Here is a 22,298-nt window from a genome sequence, read left to right as displayed (position 1 = left end):
CTAAAAAAAAATACACCTGAAACTTGGGTAATAGGTCTGGAAATGGAAAGAGTTTCTTCTTCATCTCTGTTTGCATCACCTAGATGTAACTGAGAGCCAACTGCTTACTTAAACAGAGTCCTGCTCTGAAAACCTTCCAGCTATCTGAATCATAGAATGGTAAGGTTTGGAAGGGACCTTATGATCACCTAGTTTCAACCCTTCTGAATGGATTTTGCCTATGTACTGTTGTTATCCATTTCATCTGGAGGATCACGTTTCCTAACTGCCCCACCAAAATGAAATGCAGAACTGTTCTGGAGCTTAAAGAACAAATACATTTGTCACAGGTTCAAAAAGAAGATTTCTTGAGAAGCTGGAGGCAATGCTGCTCAGAAGCATTTCAGACCTTCTCAGGCAGTGGGACCAATGATCTCAGATTACGTCTGTGATAGATATACTTTCTTCTAATCTCATTAATTTTCTATCTTTGCTTATCAGTAGTTTATGCACCCAAGAATTGCTGTACCAGTGTTCAGAATATGCTGAAGCCATTCTGGCTGCTCTGCCAATGCATTCTTATACTCTCTGACTTACATCTCTTGCACACAAACAACCTGTCATTTAACAAGTTGTGGATGGCATAAATAAATAATTTTTAGAAAGAGGCAAAATGATGGCTCTGCACAAAAGCTCTCACTTGTTTCAATAAACAAACAAAGCCCAGGCTTTGATCAAAGTTATTTACTCTACCAGTATGAAAGGAAAAGAAAATCATATAACAAAATAACTATAAAAGATCCATCTATCTTTTTTCCCAATCAGTTTATAACCCGTATCTCATATTATCTCGTTGCTAACAGCTTTGGTACAAAACGCCCAAAGGAAACAAGCTTTCCTAAGACCTGTGTTGATTACCTGTTGGGCATGAGCACGTTTTTAGTTTCAGGGATATCTTTGTTTCTACTCCAATTAACTACACCCAGTCAACAGGCAACCCACACATTTTATGTGTTTCTAAACCTAAGAAAATATGAAATGAATCTAGGTAGTCTTCCTCAAAGAGCTCATAGAAGTACTTCGGGTTTTTATTCCTCTCTTTATACTATTCCCTTTATCAAACTATATAGAGTAGAAATTAAAACCAGCTACCAACATAATCTGTTAAGTTTCCCTAGGCATGACCTGACTTTAAAAAATATATGAGGGTTTAGAACATAAGGTGTGCAAGTCTGAACACTAAATTAGGCTTTAGGATCTAAATTAGGCTGCTTGTTGATTAAAACTTTCACCAAGTTCAGAGGGCACGCGATGAATTACACAGAATCCATCCCACAGGACATGAGAAACATTTAAAACAAAAAACCATCCACCATAAAATAAAAATTGCCTCAAACACATTACAGTAAGAACACTGCCTTTCACCCCACCCTTCCCTGTTTATAGGAATCATCATAGCCTTGAGGTTCCACTGACCAGCTTTCCCCAAGGACAGGGACTGTAGGATGAAATCTCCTGCAACATTTTATCCCAGTACTACTGCTTTCTCTCACCGGCACCTGAGCTACAGCTGCATAGCTCAGACGCAAAGCAGACAGCCAGATTCTCCCACTACTTACTGTTTTTAAATCAGTTTATCTGTAGTGACTTCAGTGGATTTGCTGTTGAACTACATTAGTCTATTAAACAGAAGGACAATTACATCCATTGATTTCAATGGGAATTTTGTCTGGACGTACAGAGTGACAGCAAAATGCAAGACTGGTTCTTTATTTTAGAATGGTTTTCTTTTTCTAGTTTGTTTTTTTAACCCAAAGATGCTCTGCCACTGTACTCACAGATTTCTTAAGCTGGTTTTGGTAGAACTTTGAAATAATCCAGTGTAATTAATATATTTATAATAGCCAAAGGAAAGTGCTTGAAAATTATGTTCCTCTGAAGCGTTAAACAAATAAGTGCAGATCTGCTATGGTTCTTTTTCATTGTCTGTAGAGAAACCCATGAAGCAGAATTTGAGAGTCAATGAGTCATTATCAGGCATCAGTGACACATCTACTGAGACTCTCCTTCAGATTTCTCCTCAAATTACAGAACTGTCTTATTTGAATGATGGAAAAAGGTTACTTTCTCAGATCTGTCCCACAGATTTTCAGTCACACAGAACTTCAGCAATAGCTCTTTGCATCAGATACTTCAGGGTAACATCAGTTAAAACACATAAAGACAGTTGCAGTGTGAAAAATAAAGGCATAGCTAGTAGGACAGAAAGAAAAACAAATTAAATGGGAAGAGGCCAAATAAGATACAGCAAGCACAAGTCCAAGTGAAAGAAAAATTCTAACAGAATATGAAGAGTTTGGATGGATGAGGCTCTTAATAAGGAGTCTGACTGACACAAAAGATTTAGCTGATGGGGGGTTTTTGCATGCTTATGAGAAAGCCAACATTGTAATCAGACTAAATTAGCATGCACAAGGCTGAAAAAGAGTATTTAGTCACCTAACATGAATCTGAATGTAATAAACAGTGACAATTCATCATTCAGTGCCAAAATTGATTTGAATCTCTACACAAGTGAGAAGACCATCAAAAAAGAGAAAAAATAATAATTCTAGAGATCATATTCAGTGATAAACACATTCCAACAATAACAATGCTTCATATACTTTTAACGTCAGAGTCTGGCCACTTCACAATCTAAATAAGATATTCTGAGCCACAGCTCAATCTGGGAAAGCACTTCTGCATTTTCCTGGTTGAAGCATTGTCCAGCAGAGAAGACGCTTTCTTGTCAGCCAAATAGACACACACATGCCTGCCCAAACAGAAACTCTGTATGTATTTTTGAAGAAACCCGACAATTTCACAACACTACCAACAGCTGGTCAACACCTCTCTTACCTGCACAACAACCACCTGAATGAACACATGATCTGGGAGTCGGATTGGTGCTCGAAAATACTGTGATAATGCAACCAGAAGATGAAGTATTGCTACGAGGCTTTTAGCATGAACAGCTGAAATAGATATTAAAAGCACAAGTTACAAACTGTAAAGTAACTAGGGCATATATTTTTACCATTTAGGATGTAGGGATTATGGGACTCTTCTCCTCCTGCCACCTGGAGCCTTGGGGCACTTTTAATGCACCTCACCTTTACTGGTCCCCTCATGCTCAACAGGTCATGCGAATGCAGCCCAGTCAGTAATAAGTGTCAGCACCAAAGCGTTACTTTTTGCAATATGCCTGGACGCCACAGGCTCGTGTAGATGGAAATCTAAAGCTAATCCAAAAACCAGATTTCATGTACAGCAGTTTAAGTGCTGCCTCTGCATTCTCCTTGCCTTTCCTTTATTCCCTTTATTTCAATAAGGATTTATGGACTATCAGAAAGATATTTTTGTACTCATAACATGCACTTACTCATTTTTAAGTGTCACAATGTCTGCAGGATGATAAATGAGCCTATTTTGGCAGAAGCCTTAAGCAATAACTTACTAAACTCAATGACTCAAACATTCCTCATGAAGTTGTTACAGTTCTTGTTATTGAAGCTTTTTCACAGCAGGTTTCATATGCGTAGTTAACACTAACACAACTTACAAGATAGATATCAAAAGCCATATGCAGGAAATCCATAAGTATCTGTAAGTGAATCATTCCTAATTTTTATAATTGCCTTTCTTCTTTTTTTAATTTGTTTTTGCATTCATAGTCTTTTCCCAGAGTAGTATTCCTGAATGATCTTTGACAGCTAACAGTACAGCTCACTTAGGCTTCATGTATTTGAGCTAACCAACTACTACCTTACTACACTGTAAAGTAGGATCAGACTAACGGAAACATCCTTCTTCATTATCTTCCAGTGCAAGTCCCAACTATGCCACATGGAGATGATACCCATTCATTTAAAATGTGGTATCACTGTCAAATTTTGCTGCCATGCCAGTGGTCAAGGATGAGGTGCTTTAGTGGAACACTAGAAAGATGTCTGTCTGCATAAAACTGGTGTGTGCTACAGCTGGCTCCAACTGCTGCTATCTCTTACTTTAGCTCTAAAACGCATGTAAAATATTAAATTAAAACTAGAAGTTAAATTGTCAAGCCTCTCCAAACACCCTGCCTCACGCTGCATGACAGAGAATGGAAAAAAACTGGGGGGAAGTTGAAGAGAGATGGGGACAGAAAATTCAGTAGGACCACATGAAGGGTAAAGTCAGAGATGCCTAACATTCACTCTTCCTCCCTAGAGCTATTTCTCTCCCTCTCACTAATTTGTTGGAAATTGAACAGGATACCACACAGCCCGGATGTGGTAGACAGGTATAGGAGACTGGGAAACTGCTATATAGTGGTGAAGGTATTCACTGGTGTGAAATGATTCTGGATACCAAACTTAAAACAGATTTAGAGGTCTAATTTTCTAGAATTGATGATAACCTGCTTTCTGCAACACATATGCAGTAAAAATGTCCTGTGTTGGGCCACAGAGGGCATTTCTATTAGATATAACTATATTCATTTTTAATACAATAAAACAGGAAGGATATGGTCCTAATCCTAATGAGAGTTTTGTAATAAAAACTGGTGGTTCAAATTTAGCCTTAAACGATCAGAAATATTATTCACATCTATGTTGCAAATGTTACACAAATAAGTCCTAGGACCTAACTCTCCCTCTGCCTATCTACCACATTTATGCAGGTACTTGCCTATTTCAACAATTTAGTAACAGAAAACTTAATCTGGTATGCATATGGATTTAACAGCAGAAATACCATACTTTGACAGACTCTGAAGACACTTTATTTAAATTGGAGGTTGATGACCAGTAAAGAGGGTAGAGTGTAACACAGCTTGAAGTGCACTGCAGGGCAGCTCCTACAATAAATACCAGGTTTCAGCCTTCCCTTATCATTGGATATTTTGTAATTCCAGCTAGCAGCTATAAACACTCAGCTGTCAACAAACAAGAACAGCATAGAAAACATGCAACTTACAGTCAACATTCCATTTAATGCTTCTTGGAGGCAGTTTAAGGGTTTCGTTGATCTTTTCAAGTACTGTCTGTAGCTTCTGCTTCTGAGCAATTTCAGACTGAGTAACTTCAGCAACGTTCAGCTTCTCACTTTCAAGTTTTTCTGAAGTGATAATAGATATAAAAACAGAAGAAAAACCCTGAAGAACACAAAGACATCCTATGCATCCAGATATACATTCACGAGATAGTGGACTTCCTAGTTTTAAAATTATCTGGTTTTCCTTCCATAGCCACTTCCCTACCTCCCTACTTCTAAGCTCCTATCCTAAAGATACAGTTCGCATTTTCCCTTTATTTACCCATTGCCAAGGGGAAGGCCAAGTATTAATTAAAACCACACTACGGACTAACAAGTATTTTCTGCAATTCCCTTTTGGGAACACCAGACTGTGAAGTAAGGCCCGTTACTTCTACTGCTACTACTGGATAAAGGACATTCTGCATACAAGCAGCTTGTACAGCAGACCATCAAACCTACAAAAGAAACACTACCTTCGAGATTTGTTTCATTGGTCTCACTCTTCTGGCTTCTCCCTCAGACTCAGGAGATTTAAAAATTGTACTCAGCCTTTTTGTGATAAAAGTGAAGAAACACCACATTCAGAGACGTGGAGGATGCATGCAAGAAATGTGAACAAGTATTTCTGGAGGTATGAAAATAACTAAAACCTCTGACAGTTTCTTTCTATAAAACCACAGCTCTTTTCTGCACTCAAAATTTGCAGAAGATTAAAAATACTTCATGAATCAGTTTGTTACTAATTAGCACAAATTGCTAGGTATATATGTACATGGCTTAGTGTTTGCCATTAAATAACAAGCAAAGATAATTTGGCAATAAATGCTCCCTGATCACAACAACAGAAACAAAATGCTTGGCCACCTATCAATTTACTTCTATGAAGGAATATCTTATTAACAGGTATCTTATTCAGTAAGAGCCAATCTTGTTCTCATTGAAGCCAAGTGAGTATCTTCCCAAAGAGCCCGAGCTACCAGCTTGTGAATCCTGCCTGAGATCCTATCTCCATGGGTTTCTTGTGCCTCCACAAAAATCAATCTGTGCACAGTCTCACAAAACCGAAGTCTTCAGTTAGCATAGACCTGATCCATAAGGAATTAACAGTAACGGAAAAGATTCCACTGAAATCAGTAAGTGCTGGATCAGTATAAGCATATTTAGAGTCAAGCTGCATCTGATACGTGTTTTTTTGGGTTTGACTGAAGTCACTGGAGGTCTGCCCATGAGAATCAAATTGCTCAGCCTGAGGCATATCCAGTCCATCGCGATATATTCAATAGCTTAACCATTCATAGAAGTCTGTGTACTCTTTATTAGAAGTGTTCACATGATGTTTCAAGATTCATTTGAGATACTGAGCAGAAATTTACTGGAGACTTTATGAGCTGTAATAACTAAGAAAATGGCTTCTAAGCCAACAGTTCAAAAAGCACATGCCAGCTCTGCATTAGCAGTTTCTCTTCTCTATCTGTTTCTCAGCTGAAGCTCAGTTTGCAGTCCACTGGGTACCATTACCTCAGTAATGTTAAAAGCCAGACATCAAATCAGAAAGAAATTCCAACTTTCCAAAGGAACTTCACAATGTGAATAAACTACAGTATGGAACCAGCAGAGATTAAAAACATCCACCGTTGTACTGGAAATACTCTTGCCTTGAAACTTACTTTCCACTTCTAACATGGTTAAGTTTGCACAGCACATATGCAGATAATAAATTTAATTGGAGTGAATACTGTTGCCAAGACAAGAACCCTCCCTCTCTAGCACCCCAGGTAGGCTTTATGCTCTTCTCATCAACTACAGAGCACCACACATTGCACTGTAGCTATAAGGACTGTGCATACAGCCTATTGCTCAAGGGTCTCATAATACAACACTATTTTTATATCACTTAGTGGCATAAATGTAAGATGAAACCAAGGCTCCTATGTAGGAACAAGTGATCCACTTACTGACAGAATGCCCCAACAGCATGCACATAGATTTTTTTCTTACCAAATAATTTCTGCAGTACTTGTCCATCATACAGGTCTTCAGCCAAGTCTTTCACAATAATCCTCTCTCCTACCAACACATCATTAATCCAGTCAATTAATACCTATATGGGAAACACAAATTTGGCAGTATTACACACTATTCATTTGCAATTTAAAACACATGTCATTTTTTACAATGATGAAAATATTTAGCAGAAAGAATACCAAAGCTGCAATGGCTCAAAATACAATCAAGTCTGAAATACCACCAGAAGAAAATAGGAAGGACTTAGGAAGGACTCTTTCAAGGTAGCTGTGTCAATGCACCACAATATCTAGACAAACACCAACTTGATGCAATGCCTTCTGGAGTGAAATCTGTCCCTTGCTTTCACTAGTATTTTAACATTTTATTGCGAATCCAAAGGTGTTGAAGTCAGTTGTTATTGAGCTTCCTGCTAAAGTTCTGACCCAAGAATCACAAAGACTACAAGGGAGGTCAGGGTTACCATAGGATTGGGGTTGGGATGGGACTAAAAACTCAGGATTTTAATTCAAATCGTTAAGTATCCATGTGCCATATCTAGAGAAAGATACTTCAGCAAATGACCTTCCCATTTCACTGGGATGCATGCACGACCTGGATTCATTTAATTAATATTTAAACAATACTTTGAAGTGTTCAAACAAAAGAGTCAGGGATAGCATTAAAAACAGCTTAACTTTCTTGAAAGTGTTTACATGCTTTTCGTTACCTTCATTAGTTCTTGTAATTTTGGATCATTTCTTGAATTTGGATCAACCATTGTTCGGACTTCATTTTCCTCTGGAGGGTTTTAAAGAGAGATATTAGAAACTATTACAGGCATGAAACTTTATTTTACATCAAGCTTTTATGTTGAGACGTAAAATCGTTGTGAATTACCTAGCATAGTGTCCTCAGGGTCTAGTTCAAATGGAATTGGACTGAGAGGTAAGTTAATGGCATTTATTCCTTCTTCCTGTAATTCAGATACTAGGAAATAAAAGAGAAGAGCTTGGTCAAATTTCAATTCAATTTTCCTTACTATTTCACTCTTGCTAAAAGTAGCATTAATTGTCTTAATTTCTTTATAAGAACATGACTCTATTAGATAAGCCATTAGGTATAATTAAAGTAATAAAATATAGCTAACAAAAAAAGGAGGCCCACCCAACAAACCTTTACTTGTATGAGTATATTTTTCATGGATAATGGTACTCGAATCAACACAATTTCCTCAAGTCTTTTCCAGGATAAGGCCCATTGTCCTCAAATTTTGAAAGGCTCACTTGCATTTTAATAGTCTTGACATTTTAACACTAATGAATCATCTTAGCTGAGGGAAATGATTATTGCTTTCAGCTGTGTCACCCTTGCTCCGGAGATACTTCAAGTTTAGCTACTTGAGAGGAGCTGCGTCTGGCTATATATCCACACAGGAGCTGCCAGACTGATAGAACTATTTGCAGCACATGGCTATCTCCATTGCTCAGGTCAGAGACCAGCTGGAGCAGACTGCAGGATGCTTCTGGCCTGTGTTTTTGGCCTTTCTTTAGCAGATACCACAGTAGCAAGACACAGATGTAAAATGATGAACCCTCAAAAGTACTGCCTTAGTGCGGAGTCCAGATATAGGCTGAGATAGAACTTGGACACAGGAATGACGAAGTAATCCAAGATCCCACAGTCTGGAGATGCCCACAGTTGTCAGGAAATATGGACTCATATTTCCTACTCAGCCAAAGTCCCCTAATGCTGCAAAAAAACAATATTCTTGTAATACATGCTCTGAGAACAGAGGGACAGATTGATCCAGAGAAGCATTGAAACAGTCCTGCCACTAGTTCTGTACTGTACAGGTTCTACACTTTTACAGTTCATCCCTCTGCTAACCTCATAGGTTGCAAAGACAAACTCCTTGCTTCACTAGCCAAACATGCCTCTGTATAAGAGAAGAGCATAAATACAAACAAGCCAACACACTAATCCTACCACTATGGAAGAACACAGAGTACTGTGCAGGGAGGGTTGTCACTCTGGTGATCAGACAAGCCGGTACCCTGTTTTGTGACCAAGAAATCAGTACAAACCTGACTTACCAAATCAGGGAAGAGTTTTGCCACCTTATGTGGAAAGCCTTTTAGAAGACAACTCAAGACACGGTTTTGCTTTTTTCTTTAGCAATTTTCTTAGGCTTTGGAACAGGCTGCCCAGGGCAGTGGTGGAATCCCCATCCCTGAAGCATTCACAAACCCTGTACACGAGGCCCTTAGTGACATGATTTAGGGGTGAGCTTGGCAGTGCTTGGGAATGGTTGGACCTGATGATCTTGAAGGACTTTTCCAACTTTGCTGATTCGATGATTCTATGTGTAACAAGTAAGTAATGCTGTTCTGACCACTCATTTTCCAGTGTACAGACCTTTAACAGAACTGGTTATTAACACAACTGTTACAGTTCAGACTTAAATAACTTAACTATTCTACATGTGTCCTAAAGATTCATGTAGCTGTATGCACCTTCTGACATGAACTGAAATATATGATTTATGTGCAGATGCAGATTCAACATCTAACATTTCAGATTTACTAGCTGAAGCTTTGCTCAGTTTATTCTGAAAATTACAGATGCAATTCAGGTTTGGAGAAAACGGCAAAGGAGAAAGTGACAGTAGAGATCTTGTGCTTTGTTCCTGGCCCCTTGAGTGCCTCCTAAGTTAGCTTTTGAAGAAGTTTTACCTCTCTGCCTTAACTCCCTGTGTGCAGTAAGTACAGCTAAGTTTCACATGAACACTGCAATAATTAGTCGGTGTGATAACAGTACTTAAAACTTTCCAAATATTTTCTATGCTTCGTGAAATATTTTGTGCTCTGCCAGATGAAATGCCTGTGCACGTTTCAAGAGCAGCCTCTATGAAAGCGCTCTATGTGCTCTAACAGCAATAATGGCTGTTAGAATGCTTACTTTTAATTGTACAAAAGTAAATTTGAGAAATCCACTACCTTCAGTATGGAAACACTAACTTCACACACTCACCCTGCTTTTTTATCTGTAAAATACATATATTGAGCAGCTCTAAAGAGTCATAAAATAGTCCCCTCGATTGTTGTATATCCTCTAAAACTGATGGCTAAGAGCAATGGACCAAATTAATCCCTTATGTAAATCCATTGAGTTCTGAGGAGTTATAGCAAGGATGAATTTGGTCTAACATGTACAATCTCATGAACTGTTTACACTTAATGGCATATTTTTTAACTGATAGCACTCCTTAATAAAACCAACAGTGATTTTCTCTAACCATGGTTATGAGCATAAAGACATCAGTGGATAGAAAACTTTCATGTGCAGGTCTCTCTGTTCTGAAATGTTTAGTTCATGAAGGACTTCTGCACAAAGATTCCTGGGCAGAAAATGTTATTTGGGTTCTTTTTCCACATCAATCCCAAGAGGGAGCATAGTAAGAAATCTGTTCAAGCCAACTGGCTTCACTGAGCAGTCCTATCCCAAAGGGCTGGACGCTTTGCTTGAGGAAGCAGTCAGCTCATTTTCCTAGTAAAGGACAATGTGGAAAGCTTTTGGCTTCCCTCCCTCAGGTGTGACCCACTGGCACAACTCACTGACACTTCTCCAGGGACACTGAGTGGACCTTTCAAGGCTGAATGTTCTGTAAGGCATTCTTTACTAGGCCCACTAAACCTCCCCAGATTTGTCCTCCAGTCTATACAACTATTACTTTTAATAACATGACCTTCAACATACTATCAGAGTTTCTGATAATAAAACAAACTAAAACCTGCCATATCTTGCAAGGAAAGGGTACATAAAATACAAATAAAATAATAATAAATATGCACAATAAACTAATACATAGATCTCCTCTAGAATGCATTGCAAGTGTTATGTTTATTGTACAGCAGGGGCTAACTGCTGCTTTGCTGTACTCAGTTATGCACAAGTGTGGTCTTATTCCCACCAGGCAGGTCACCCACTCATACATCTATCACACCTGCCTGAGCCATATGCAAAACCTACCCAACACATCTCCAGATGATCCAAAGATCGATCCAGTTTGCCAGAGAGGACAGCTCCTCCACAGCCACTGCATTCTGCAGTGCACAACCATGCCCAAGGTTGGTATTAGTTCTGTAATAAAGACTCCTGCTCTCCTGTCCCCTACAAGCAGAAAACATGATGGAGAAACCCTGAGCCTGATAGCATCTTTTCCTTTCTTTCCTGATAATGAAGAGAAAACATTAAGCTACAGATTAGCAATACTACTAAAAGGAGCAGGTAAGAACATATGCATTATAACAAGTTGTATGTAAATGGAGAGAAAATGTATTATGTAGTATAGCCTTACTTTCTAAGAATTTCCATCAAAAACGTTCCATGACAAACCACTATTATACACTTAGGTGTTTATAGAGGAACCACAAAAATGTGATCGAGGTTAAGAGTTTGCATACCACAGTTTCAGCAGAGGAATCAATTTTTCAGCTGCTTTTCATTAATTTGTTTTAATTAATTTTCATAAAAATCACTTCAGCAATTTAGCATTTTAATAAAAACAAGGCACATGTTTGTGACAGTTTTTGCAGCAGCCAAAACTAAAATACAATCATACAATTTCTTGAAATACTTTGAGGGAGGACTTGGAATACCAGTAAGACCTCCACTCTGAGTCTTAAAGTATAAAGATCCAGGTAGGGAGAAGGGGACACAGCTGCAGCTCATTTACACAGCAGCTGCCAGAAGGTAGACCGGGGCACAGGGGCCTGATACCTCTGAAGGACAGTATCCACAGAGTTGTCTGCTTGATATCAAGCACACTTGGCCACTGGACAACCCTAGCAATTAAGAGTTAAGAGCACCTTTCTGTTCCCACTCTCTGCTGCAGCCCAGACACAGCCCTGTGAGTCAGCTACCATGGGGCTTGTTCTCGTTGTGCTTATACTGGCAAGATTAGGGACTTCATCCTTTGGATGCAAGAGGAAAACCCAGACCTTTGTGGTTTTTTTTATAGTCACCATGCTGAGTGGAAGTGGGGGTTGAACATATGTTTGAAGCAAGACCCTTAAAAGCAACATGGACCAGACAAATCTTCATGGATTTGCAAAGTGAAAGTCCCAGTTTTAAATCTGGATAAGGAATGGTCACTTCTGCTTAGACTTCTGATTCAGGTCCACATGTCAAGCTTGTTATGATGTAATCCACTGCTATCAGCTGTCAACAGACTTCCTCCTATCCTGCCAGCACCAAATTTGGCCCCAGAGCTGGGGAGCCCACAAGCTTGTATCAACAGCAACTACAGCAGCTATTTTAAGCTGGATAGAGTTCTTACTGTTTTAGATGCTATAGGATTACAAGGTCATAAACCTATGCTATCAAATCCACACAGGTGCTCTGAGCCAGACTTTGCCCTTTGATGCATGCAACCAACTGCCATTGAAACCACTGGACGCCATGCACATCTGAAAGTGGAGTACTGCCCATACGGTTTAAATTGGCTTAATTCCTCTAGAACATGCAGCCTGTTGCTCCACAATGTATTTAGCAGTTTCATTCGGGTTTTTTACTTGTTTATTTTCTGTGCTGAAGGCTTTTTGCTGCTCTGCTTAGTATTCAGGGCTTAATGTTATTCTGATTTGGATAAAACACATCTAATTATTTAACTGAGCTCAGAGATGCCGTATCACCCAACACATTCTCTGTGGTTTAGACGTATTTTGGCATATCTGTCTGAAGAATCATAAAATAAATACAGCAAGATGCAGTGTTAAATGGTCTCTTTTGAGTGCTACAGCCATGTCTTTCCATATAATTGATTCCTTACTTACAAAACTAAAATTACTCAAGCGCTACAACACTAATAGATCGATTCTGAAAGTCTGTGATTAACTAGAACCAAACCTTAATACTGGAAGACCACAATGACACAATGCTTCTAACCTCAATCTTTCAAAACCAGAAGATTTAAATATATGCATGTACACCTACACAAATATATACATACATGCTTCTGCAGTTCTTTAACTGTCTTTTATTCTTAATGTAAGGGCTTCCATTCAAGGTCATCTCTGCCACTTTTAAGGTTGCAGATCCTTTGTTTTGGCCTCAGGGGGGTTGAAGAAGAGGGGAAAGGGTGTGTTTTCATGATGGTTTGGTTTGATTTGGATTTTTTTGGGTGGAAACTGAAATTTGTTGCCATTCACAGCACTCCAGGAGTTTAAGCTTCCTATAAAAACCCAAACAACAAACTACATGTAAACTTCTATGGTAGACAGTAGCTTTATGTGCCATGCTTTAAGCTACTCTTCCCTGGAACATGCACAGCTTGGGAGGCTAGCTGCAGACATTATATTGCCAGAGTAACACTGGATATTTGTATATATACCCACATTCAAACACGCGTGCTTATGCTACATACATTGATGTCTGTAGTCAAGAATTTTCTAAACAGCCAGTTTAGAAAAATGCTGATTTTCAATAAGAAATGTCTTCACTGCTCTTGTAGCAGAGATGTTCGCCCAATCAGAGTCGAGCCAAATGCAGATGAATTGGTTTTGGTTTCATATTCTCTTCACTGGGTGCAGATTTCCCATAAACGCTTATGACCTTGCTGGCTTGCCTCTGTAACCACTTGTGCACCAGAGCAGCTTTACTACTCCCAGTGACTTGATAGTCTGCGATGCAAACTTGAGCGTTAATGACAGTACCCGCACAGATTTCAGTGGATTTATGCCAGTTTATACCAACTCACTTTCAATTCTATTCCCCCTCACATACTCCAGTTTGATACCCCAACATAATTCCAGTGGAGTAATTCTGAATTTGTACTGCCAAATGTGAAAAGATTCAAATTACTTGAGATGGCCAGAGAATGAGAGGAAAAAATACAATCAGCAAAAGCATTTTCAAAAAGTCCCAGTTTAAGTTTTTACAGAATTATCCTATTCAAAACTTATGCAATTGCTTTCTGGGCCATCCATCCAATTGTTATTTTCTAATGTTTGTGTGTGTGCATCTTATAAGTCCACAAAGGGAAAAGAAAATATTAATCTAAAATGGTCTAATTTTCTTGAATACATAATTCACCCAATACGGATTCTGGCAGCTCAAACTCTGAAACAAAAGAAATCCACACAAAAGACAATAAATCTGCATTACACATGGTACTAAAATGATCCAATGGATTTATAGATGTTTACAAGTTTGCAGAGTATGACACAGTGTCCACCAGAAATCTGATATTCGCAGCACAAAACATCATAAACATATGTCTACAACTACAAAGGGGCCTTTTTATCTGGGGATGACTGTTAAAATTGTCTTCAGAACATAAACCTGAAGTTGTAAATGCTACTCCTCATTTATTCTCCAAAACATAACAAATGAGGAAAGAAAAGCAGAGATATGTTTGCAATTGAAAATGTTTCTCAGGAAATGTTCTGTACAGGAACATCATTCTCATTCCATTAACTGCTGACTCCAAGCCAACCATTTTTAAAAGTAAATAAATATGCAAACTGGCTGACAACAATGTGCCTGCCTTCAATGTTACTGCATTAGTACCCATTCTCCAAAAAAGAATCTATTTTCTTTTCTCATTTCTCCATTAAACCAATCATGGCATACACACAAAAAGAACGGGTGAAATGCTGCTCACAAAAAAGAATGTCAGAAATGCCATAATTTAATTTTCATGTATGCAATACAAATTAAATGCTTATTGCCTTGAACTTTCTTTAAAGTCCAAAACTACTCAAAGTTCTTCAGTGACTAGCTTGCTGTTCCTTTCTTTTTTACAATTAGCAGGGAAAAAAAACCCTCCATAGACTGACAGATGTCTGGTATGAGTAGGTAAAAAACAACAAACAGGGAGCAAACTCATTCCTTCTAGAAAGTGCATGTGATTTTCTTTGCCATGTCACAAGTAGCTTCATTAAGCCATACATGCTTTCACATTTCATTTGGGATGAAGGTTCTTGCTCAGAATTTTCCTGTAGTTTCTGAGAGGTAGCAAGTGTTGCAGTGTCAAGCTAACACAGATGCCAGTCATTCCAGTCATTCCTTCAACACATTCTCTCAACACATCTTTCAAAATACATAAGCAGTATCTGCAGATGTTTTGAAAAGCCTGTCGCCCTACAAGAGTGTTTCAAATACCACTAAAAACCCCAAAACACAAAACCAGCAATGGGAACAAATACAGACAAGCATTCAATTGAAACTGACTTTTTTTCCCCCTGCTGAAGAACAAACTATGCATATAAGAAATGCTGTGACCATCCCAAGTCCTGATCAAAATGTGTTGCACTGAATCTGATTCCATCCTAAAAACACCTCAAACAGCCTCAGATATGTTGGTAGGGTCTCTGTGCAACAGACACCTAGAGATTATTAAATGGTATGCACACGGTATCCCTAAATGCAAACTATCTTACTGAAACAAATCCTTTGACAGCTAAGATTTCCAATTTACTGAGATACTTGGAGAGATTTACTGAGATATCTCAGAACTACATGGAGTGCTCTGGGGACATATGGAGACAGAAGAGAGAATGTTTGTATTCTCCTCACCAATACTTCACAAATTGTAATAAACCCAGATGTAGCATAATCCAGAAGAGAGTCAGACAGACCACCTGGTGCAGTCCTAACCCAAAGCAAGTAGAGGGAAATTCATTCTATATGCTCATCAGCTTGCTGCAATAGTTTTTTCCAAATATTGTGGAGTGGAGAAGCTGCTTTTATTTTACGACTGACTTGCCTCGTTCTCTGAATCACCACCAGCCAGCTAATAGTAGCTATTCCAACATCAACAAGGGGCGCTCATGCAGAAAAGACAAAACCAAAGATCTGTTCCAAGAAGTCCTTCCCAGCTCAACAAGTTCTAGCTATTCCTAAGAGAAAATCCAAAAATAGTTCTCAGGAATGTGAGGGCATACTAGTAGCAAGCTGAGGATTTCCTGAATTTCTTGCTCTTTTCTTCTTGTGTATATAAACCCTGGTTTTGAAGGAGAAAAAATTAAGTGTCAGACCCACTGCATCTCAATAATCTAGATGACTACTACTTCTTGGAAGAATTAGGAAAATTACTACATTTACTGGAAAGTTACAGTTCTTTTTCAGGGACTGCGAATTGGTTTATGTATCACACATGGCCACTATTTTCAAACTGTACTTCTTGGAGCTACTTGTGTTTTAACGTAAGCATCTGGTCATCTACAGGGAATGACTTTGTAACAAAGGATCAGAATATTTGTAGTAAATGGCCAAGTATTTCTACATCCCAGAAGGCAAAAAACTGAAACAAAAAAACACTTCAGTATCTTCTGAGAGCTGCTCATGCTTGAAGATCTTTCTTTGGTATTAAAGTCAATCAAGATAAAGTTTGAGGGTAACACCAAGGTCCTGGACAAGTAGCAAACAAAAAAAAGTGACCCTCAGAAATTAAAATAATAATGGATACAAATATGCAAATGTATTATCTATTTGCATAACTAGTAGTTTGTAGTCCATGCTTTGCTACCTTCTGTATCAATGCTGAGCATCTAACCATGGTTTTCAGATTCAGTACAACAAATGAGAATGGACTTGCTGTATCTAATTCTTTTTTCCCCTTCATTTTAAAGATTCCCTACTTCTTGCTACTTTAGTGTTTGTGTCTAACAGATGGTTTCTAAAAGTCTCTGCAGCGTGCCCTAGGGAATTTAAGTTTCTTGTCAAGGACAGAATCAGGGTCTAATTTGGGAATTGAGATCTAGACAGACCTTCAACACGGTAAAACGAGGCTGTGGTTTTGGCTGGATCAACAGAATTCCCCCTACATTCTTAAAGCAAATGGGCTGGATTTGGTGAGGGCAGCAAAATGAAACATTAAAATGGCAGAAATACATCATTTATCATACTGAAGAGTACACTACCCTTTGGGGAGTTCTCTTGATCAATGTAGAGGTTAATGTGCATTTGACAGCAGAAAAACTTCAGGCTTGGACTGTTACAGAAATGGCTACAGAAAAGGTAAACTTGTTTCACCATCCTTATTTAGTATGAGTGTGCATCACTTACCAAGATGCACATCTGACGAGTGGAAGCCCTCCTGTTCTTACCAGCCATACAGCATGCAGGGTCATTTCAGGGACTGAGAGGAATATATTAGGGCTGTGGCAATCCTTAAGTGGAGGGAGGACTTTGGTCAGGTGGCATAATTCACAGTGTGCTGTGATCAATAGTGTGGCTGTGGTATTCTCCTAAAACACATTTGCATGGAAGTGTAAGATCATGATGCAAGACAGGACTTTGGTAGCACAAACTGGAAATCATGCTCGGCTTAGGAAAGCAGAGTTAGTTCTCATTTTACACAGGAAATAAATCAACACTTTCCAGTCTATGTTCTCAAATCCCTTAATCAGAATTAATTCATTTAACTTCCCACCAACAGAAGAAAATAGCATTATCCCCATTCTGCAGCATAGAAAGTGACGCACTTCAGGATTAAAGGATGCATTTACATGTTCCCTTTCTGAAGACACAAATTGCTCTTGCAAAATAGAAGCTAGGCACTTAAAAATACAGTCTATAATGTTACGCTTAGTCTGACATAGAATGGGCAGGAATTCTTGTACCTTTTGTTTCCAAACCCAATATCACAGCTAAGAGAACACCCTTGTTTTGATATAACTAGTAGCAATGATTTTCCACCCACCCCTGTGCCTTGCTCTTCACAGGCACTGCCTGGTACCCTCCTGCACATTCCTGACTTTGCTCATTTCCTTGAAAAACTCAGACAGCTGCCCAACTTACAAATGCCCTACCTCAAAAAAATTAGCTTACTGAACTGTTCATCTGATTACGGTGTTCACATATTTCTTATCAGGAAACAAGCTGCAAGCAATGTAAGCACCATCAATGTAAGGGTAAATCCACAGCTCTGAGCTGCACACGCATTGCAACTCTTTTCCAAGAGATTTCAAACAAGCTGTAAGCTCAGAGCAGCAGTTGCTACCACCTGTCAAATGCTGTCAGACATAGGAAACACCACTGTGTAAACTCCTATCTGCTAAATCCATTTCACAGGTTGCTGTCATTACCAATATATCAATTCCAGCATGCAAAACATTCATACCAATAGTAGCTGTGGCTGTATTTGCTGCTTTGCAGGTGAACACACCAAAAACTGCAACTGAATCATTCAAGTAAATAACCTTAAATGGGTTTTAATCCATAGTACTAACACATTCAAAGTTTCCCAGAAATAATCTGCAGCCTTCAGCAGTTGATGTCATAAATGAGTTTATGTTAATATTCCTATTAGGAAGCATTTAGTACGAAAAAATTTTCATTTTAATACATATGAATATCAAAACTTATCTACTGCATCACACATAGCCCATTAGAAAATTGCTATCTCAAGTATGCTTTTGACTACAAATGACAATTTTCCCTGAGTGGAAATTCAAATCATAAAAATCACTATTTTCACACTAGATTCAGTACTACTAAAGGATTGAGTTTGTCTCAAACTGAAGTTAATAGAAAACACATACTCTTATGAAATAGCACTAGGATGAAATATCTAACTCTATCTCATATTGCAGAAATATTTTCATGGAATAGTTTTCAAAATTAACGAACTATTGTATATTCTTCCTCTTTTACCCAGGAAAAACAAGTCTGACAAAGGGAAGAAGAAAACAACCTCCCATTCTTATCTTTGAATTATCACAGAACAAAAATAACTACCATTCCAAAAATACAAGGTCAGAAAACAATACTCCTAAAGTATTACAGAAATGACAATGAAAACTAACTGAGTCAGTCTAGTCTCCTACCTTTAAGGCAAAATGCTCCACAGCCCATCGTAGGGTCTCTGGGCCACCCTCATAGTGCATCTCAGGGAGAACTGCGGTCTATAAGGTGTCTGAAGCCCCTTGCTGCTCTGCAGGCCGCTTTGCTGCTGCTCTGCAGAGAAGCTGTATTAGCTTTAGAGTCTGTTTTCCAACCGAATGGTCCAAGCACATCACAACTCTCGGCTCAGAGCATTGCTTCAGAACAAGTGACTGACTGGCTATATAATTTAATATGATGCCACATGAGACTCATAGACCATCTGCAAAAGAAACTAAATCTGCTTTTTGCAGCTTGGTAAGTTGCATTCTGAATGCTGGAATGTAATTTTGACTGCGTGCTTTTGTTATCAGTCATAAAAAACACTGAAACAGCAAGTGTAAAGCACACGCTTTCACCAGTATCAGTCTGTTTCTGTTGTAGGTAACTCATACCTTTTCCCCATACAACTTAATAAAGTCACAATTCCCCTCACAGCGTAGGAAGGGTGTTAAGGCACAGACATGGCAACACTGGAAGGGAAATTTACCTTTTTTCTTTTTTTTTTGGTGTAAAACAAAAGACTGGTCAACAAGAGCAACAGAATCCTTGAATCTTGTTGCCAGAATTGAGATGCACTTGTGTTATTACCAAATCCAGCTCCTGACCGCAGTACTCCTTTCTCTAGAAATACTACCCTACTGCAATAATTAGCAAAACTGACATGGAAAGAGGATTAAGACTAAACAGGCAAAAGCACGTAAAAAGCTAAAAAGCAGAGGAAAGCAGAGGTATGAGCCATCAAAAGAATAAACTACTGGTAAGAAGTTAACTACTTTTATGTGCTCTGGGTCCTGCCAAAGAGGGACAGTAATGGAAAGATAATCTAAAGCAATCACTTACTCAGCTAAAAATCAAACAGCTATGAAGTTTTCTACAGACTACAACTTTTCAGAAGCTACAAAATGTTTTAAGTGTCTATTTCAACTTGGAGCAGGATGAGGAAAGTGACACAACCCTGGCTCATTTCTAAGTCATGGAAAGTGGTTACCTTTCTAGTTTCCAATTGAACTTCATTTAAAATACCAGTGCCAAAAGGCAAGTATGGAGAACCGAGGGGTATTTATTGTTTAGGGTTATTCAGCTGTGCTACACAACATTCCTTCCCCAGGTTTTGTATCAGATGTGATTCCTTGCAGAAAAAGACACAGAGTTCTCATAACTGTCCTAAAACCACATTCTTCGCCAGTTCTAAGGGATCTCAGATACATATTGGTCTGCAGCTACTTGGTTACTCCTAAGAGCGGTTTTCCCCCACCAACAGTCCTATTTCATGCTGTACTCACAAGTACTAATGGGGCTCCCCATTCTGACTCCTGGAGTCCCACCGCTTTTTGGAACTGAGAAACTGGATCCCCAAACTGCTGAATAACAGCATTCAATAACAGGACGATACTAAGCTGGCCATTCTGTACCAAGCTTTCCTTTTCTTAATTTCTGAATAGAACCATAAACGTCCCAGATAGTTATTACAGCAATCCTGTTTGGGAGGTAAGTACAGCTAAAGGAAAACCATGCTCCACTTGAAACATCAAGGAGGATGCACTTAAGATGGTTAAGAAAATCCAGAGTCTGAAGCCAGAGGAACCTACATCTTCAAATCAACCTATTTTATAAGTAACTATTTATAAAGTGGCACTCTTCTGCATGCAGAAAATAGCTATTTTATTAAAAAAGTATTGAAAGAAAAGAAAGTTGGTGTTTTTTTTTATGGTAAGTTTTTATACCTACAGCCAAAAGATCATGTCCAGGTACATTTCTAATAGGTGTAGTTACAGTAGAGTAAGAAAGCTACAAATTAACTAAAGCAGAACTGCTTTCTCAGAGGGTGTAACATAGCAAGAAGTTGACAACAGCAGGTGTGAAGGGTATAGCTCGGGGACCAAGTAGAGGAATTTCTATTTGTACTCTCTGTAACCCATTTCCACTTGCCACAAACACAAATACAAATGGGACTTAATTTCTAATTCCTGTAATCTAACAACAACAACAAAACCGTCATTCAAAAAGCCTGTGCACTTCCCCTTTCCCTTAGCAGAGATCACTGCAGGAAAAAAAACAGCGCATTGGTAAGATGCTTTGGATCCAGATTTTCCCAACTGTTCCTAAAGGCTCACTTTCAACCCCATAATTTTCAGCTTTATGAAAACAAAATTATAGCCAGAGAGGACTAAAGTCTTTTTCAAGCCATTCTGGCCATCAATACAGGAAACAATTCAAAGGCAACATGACACTGATAGCTTAATTTGTGAAAATGGATAAATACCGTATCTGCCACATAGCACATTAACCCATGTAACAAATAAATACAGAAATAGCACTGCAATACTTGGTTAAAAGGTTTTGGTTCACAGAGGAGGAAATTTAATTAAAGCATGTAATGTCAATTACTGTCATATGTAATTTTATTTTGCTTCCCTAGAAAAAATACAGATGCAGGATTCTAAAGTTACCTGCATGTTTGATGAAAATGGGATAAAATTATCTAGGTTCTGAGAAAACCCAGAGAGTAGCAGGAAAAAAAAATGCATTTTTACCTAACCTCATTCATGGATCTTCTTCAAAGTGTTGATTACATGAGGACTGACATGCGTCCAATTTAAACATATAAGCCAACAACCCAGACCTGAAACAAGACTTTTATGTTTAAAAAATTGTGTTAAGTCAGCAGAAAGGTTGAGAGGGGAGTAATAGCCTAATTCTCAGATACTGCAAATGGGCACAGACTTACTAGAGCTGACAGCACAGTGACTAGTATCAGAAGAGAATTTGCCTTAGTGTTTACACTGACTGATTTCAGTTGGAAAATTACAGGGCCAGGTCCTTAATGCTTCTGTCCCCTTAACTCTGCTCTGTGCAAAAGTGAAAGAGATATGGGAGCCATGTGGAAGACTCCAAGCATCTCATCACCACAGTAATAAACATTGCCAAATCTCGTCAGTCCTTATCCTTTGCCATATGCAATGCATTGGAGTATCAGCATCTATTTCTGCTTTTGCACAAACTGCTCTTCAGCAGCTCATTGCTGCACAGAAGCACCCTACCTATATTATGTTCTGCTAAACTCAGGAAATAACACCAGAAATGGATTTAACTTACTGTTGGTGAAATACATCAGACATTTTTCTACCTTGCAAACTGTGATCTGAGCTACCACTAGAATCAGCAGGAGATTTGCTGTAAAAACAGACCTCCAAGCCGTTTTAAGTACCACCATTTCTAAAAATGGCAAGCATCCTGCTTTGAGAAATCACGCTTTCCTCAGTAGTGTAATGCTACAATAAAATGGTGATTAGAATTATAGGAAAGAACTAACAACAGAAAGATGAAACCAGTCATATGCTTTCTTATATCTCTAAATGATA

At 38.6% G+C, this 22,298-nt stretch overlaps 1 protein-coding gene across 2 annotated transcripts in view; it reads right to left on the bottom strand.

The window, feature by feature from the left end:
- PARVA (parvin alpha) overlaps positions 1–22,298 on the bottom strand; it is a 60,445-nt gene that overhangs the window by 12,065 nt on the left and 26,082 nt on the right. Inside the window, exons 1-6 of one of the 2 annotated variants that reach the window (XM_062620172.1) lie at positions 18,879–18,982; positions 7,945–8,034; positions 7,775–7,845; positions 7,039–7,141; positions 4,981–5,121; positions 2,881–2,996 (exon numbers count right to left, since the gene is read on the bottom strand). In XM_062620172.1, coding sequence (XP_062476156.1) covers positions 2,881–2,996; positions 4,981–5,121; positions 7,039–7,141; positions 7,775–7,845; positions 7,945–8,034; positions 18,879–18,906 — 549 coding nt within the window. In that variant the 5' untranslated portion in view covers positions 18,907–18,982. Of the gene's footprint in view, positions 1–2,880; positions 2,997–4,980; positions 5,122–7,038; positions 7,142–7,774; positions 7,846–7,944; positions 8,035–18,878; positions 18,983–22,298 lie in introns of those variants that run through there. The other variant, XM_062620171.1, reaches the window with a different exon arrangement.

This window comes from Pezoporus occidentalis, unplaced genomic scaffold (genome assembly GCF_034315485.1).
Source record: "Pezoporus occidentalis ecotype Australia unplaced genomic scaffold, CSIRO_AGI_Poc_V1 ctg22, whole genome shotgun sequence".
Lineage (NCBI taxonomy): Eukaryota > Metazoa > Chordata > Aves > Psittaciformes > Psittacidae > Pezoporus > Pezoporus occidentalis.
The sequence above is the reverse complement of the archived record's forward strand: the minus strand, read 5'-3'. Positions and strand labels throughout refer to the sequence as shown.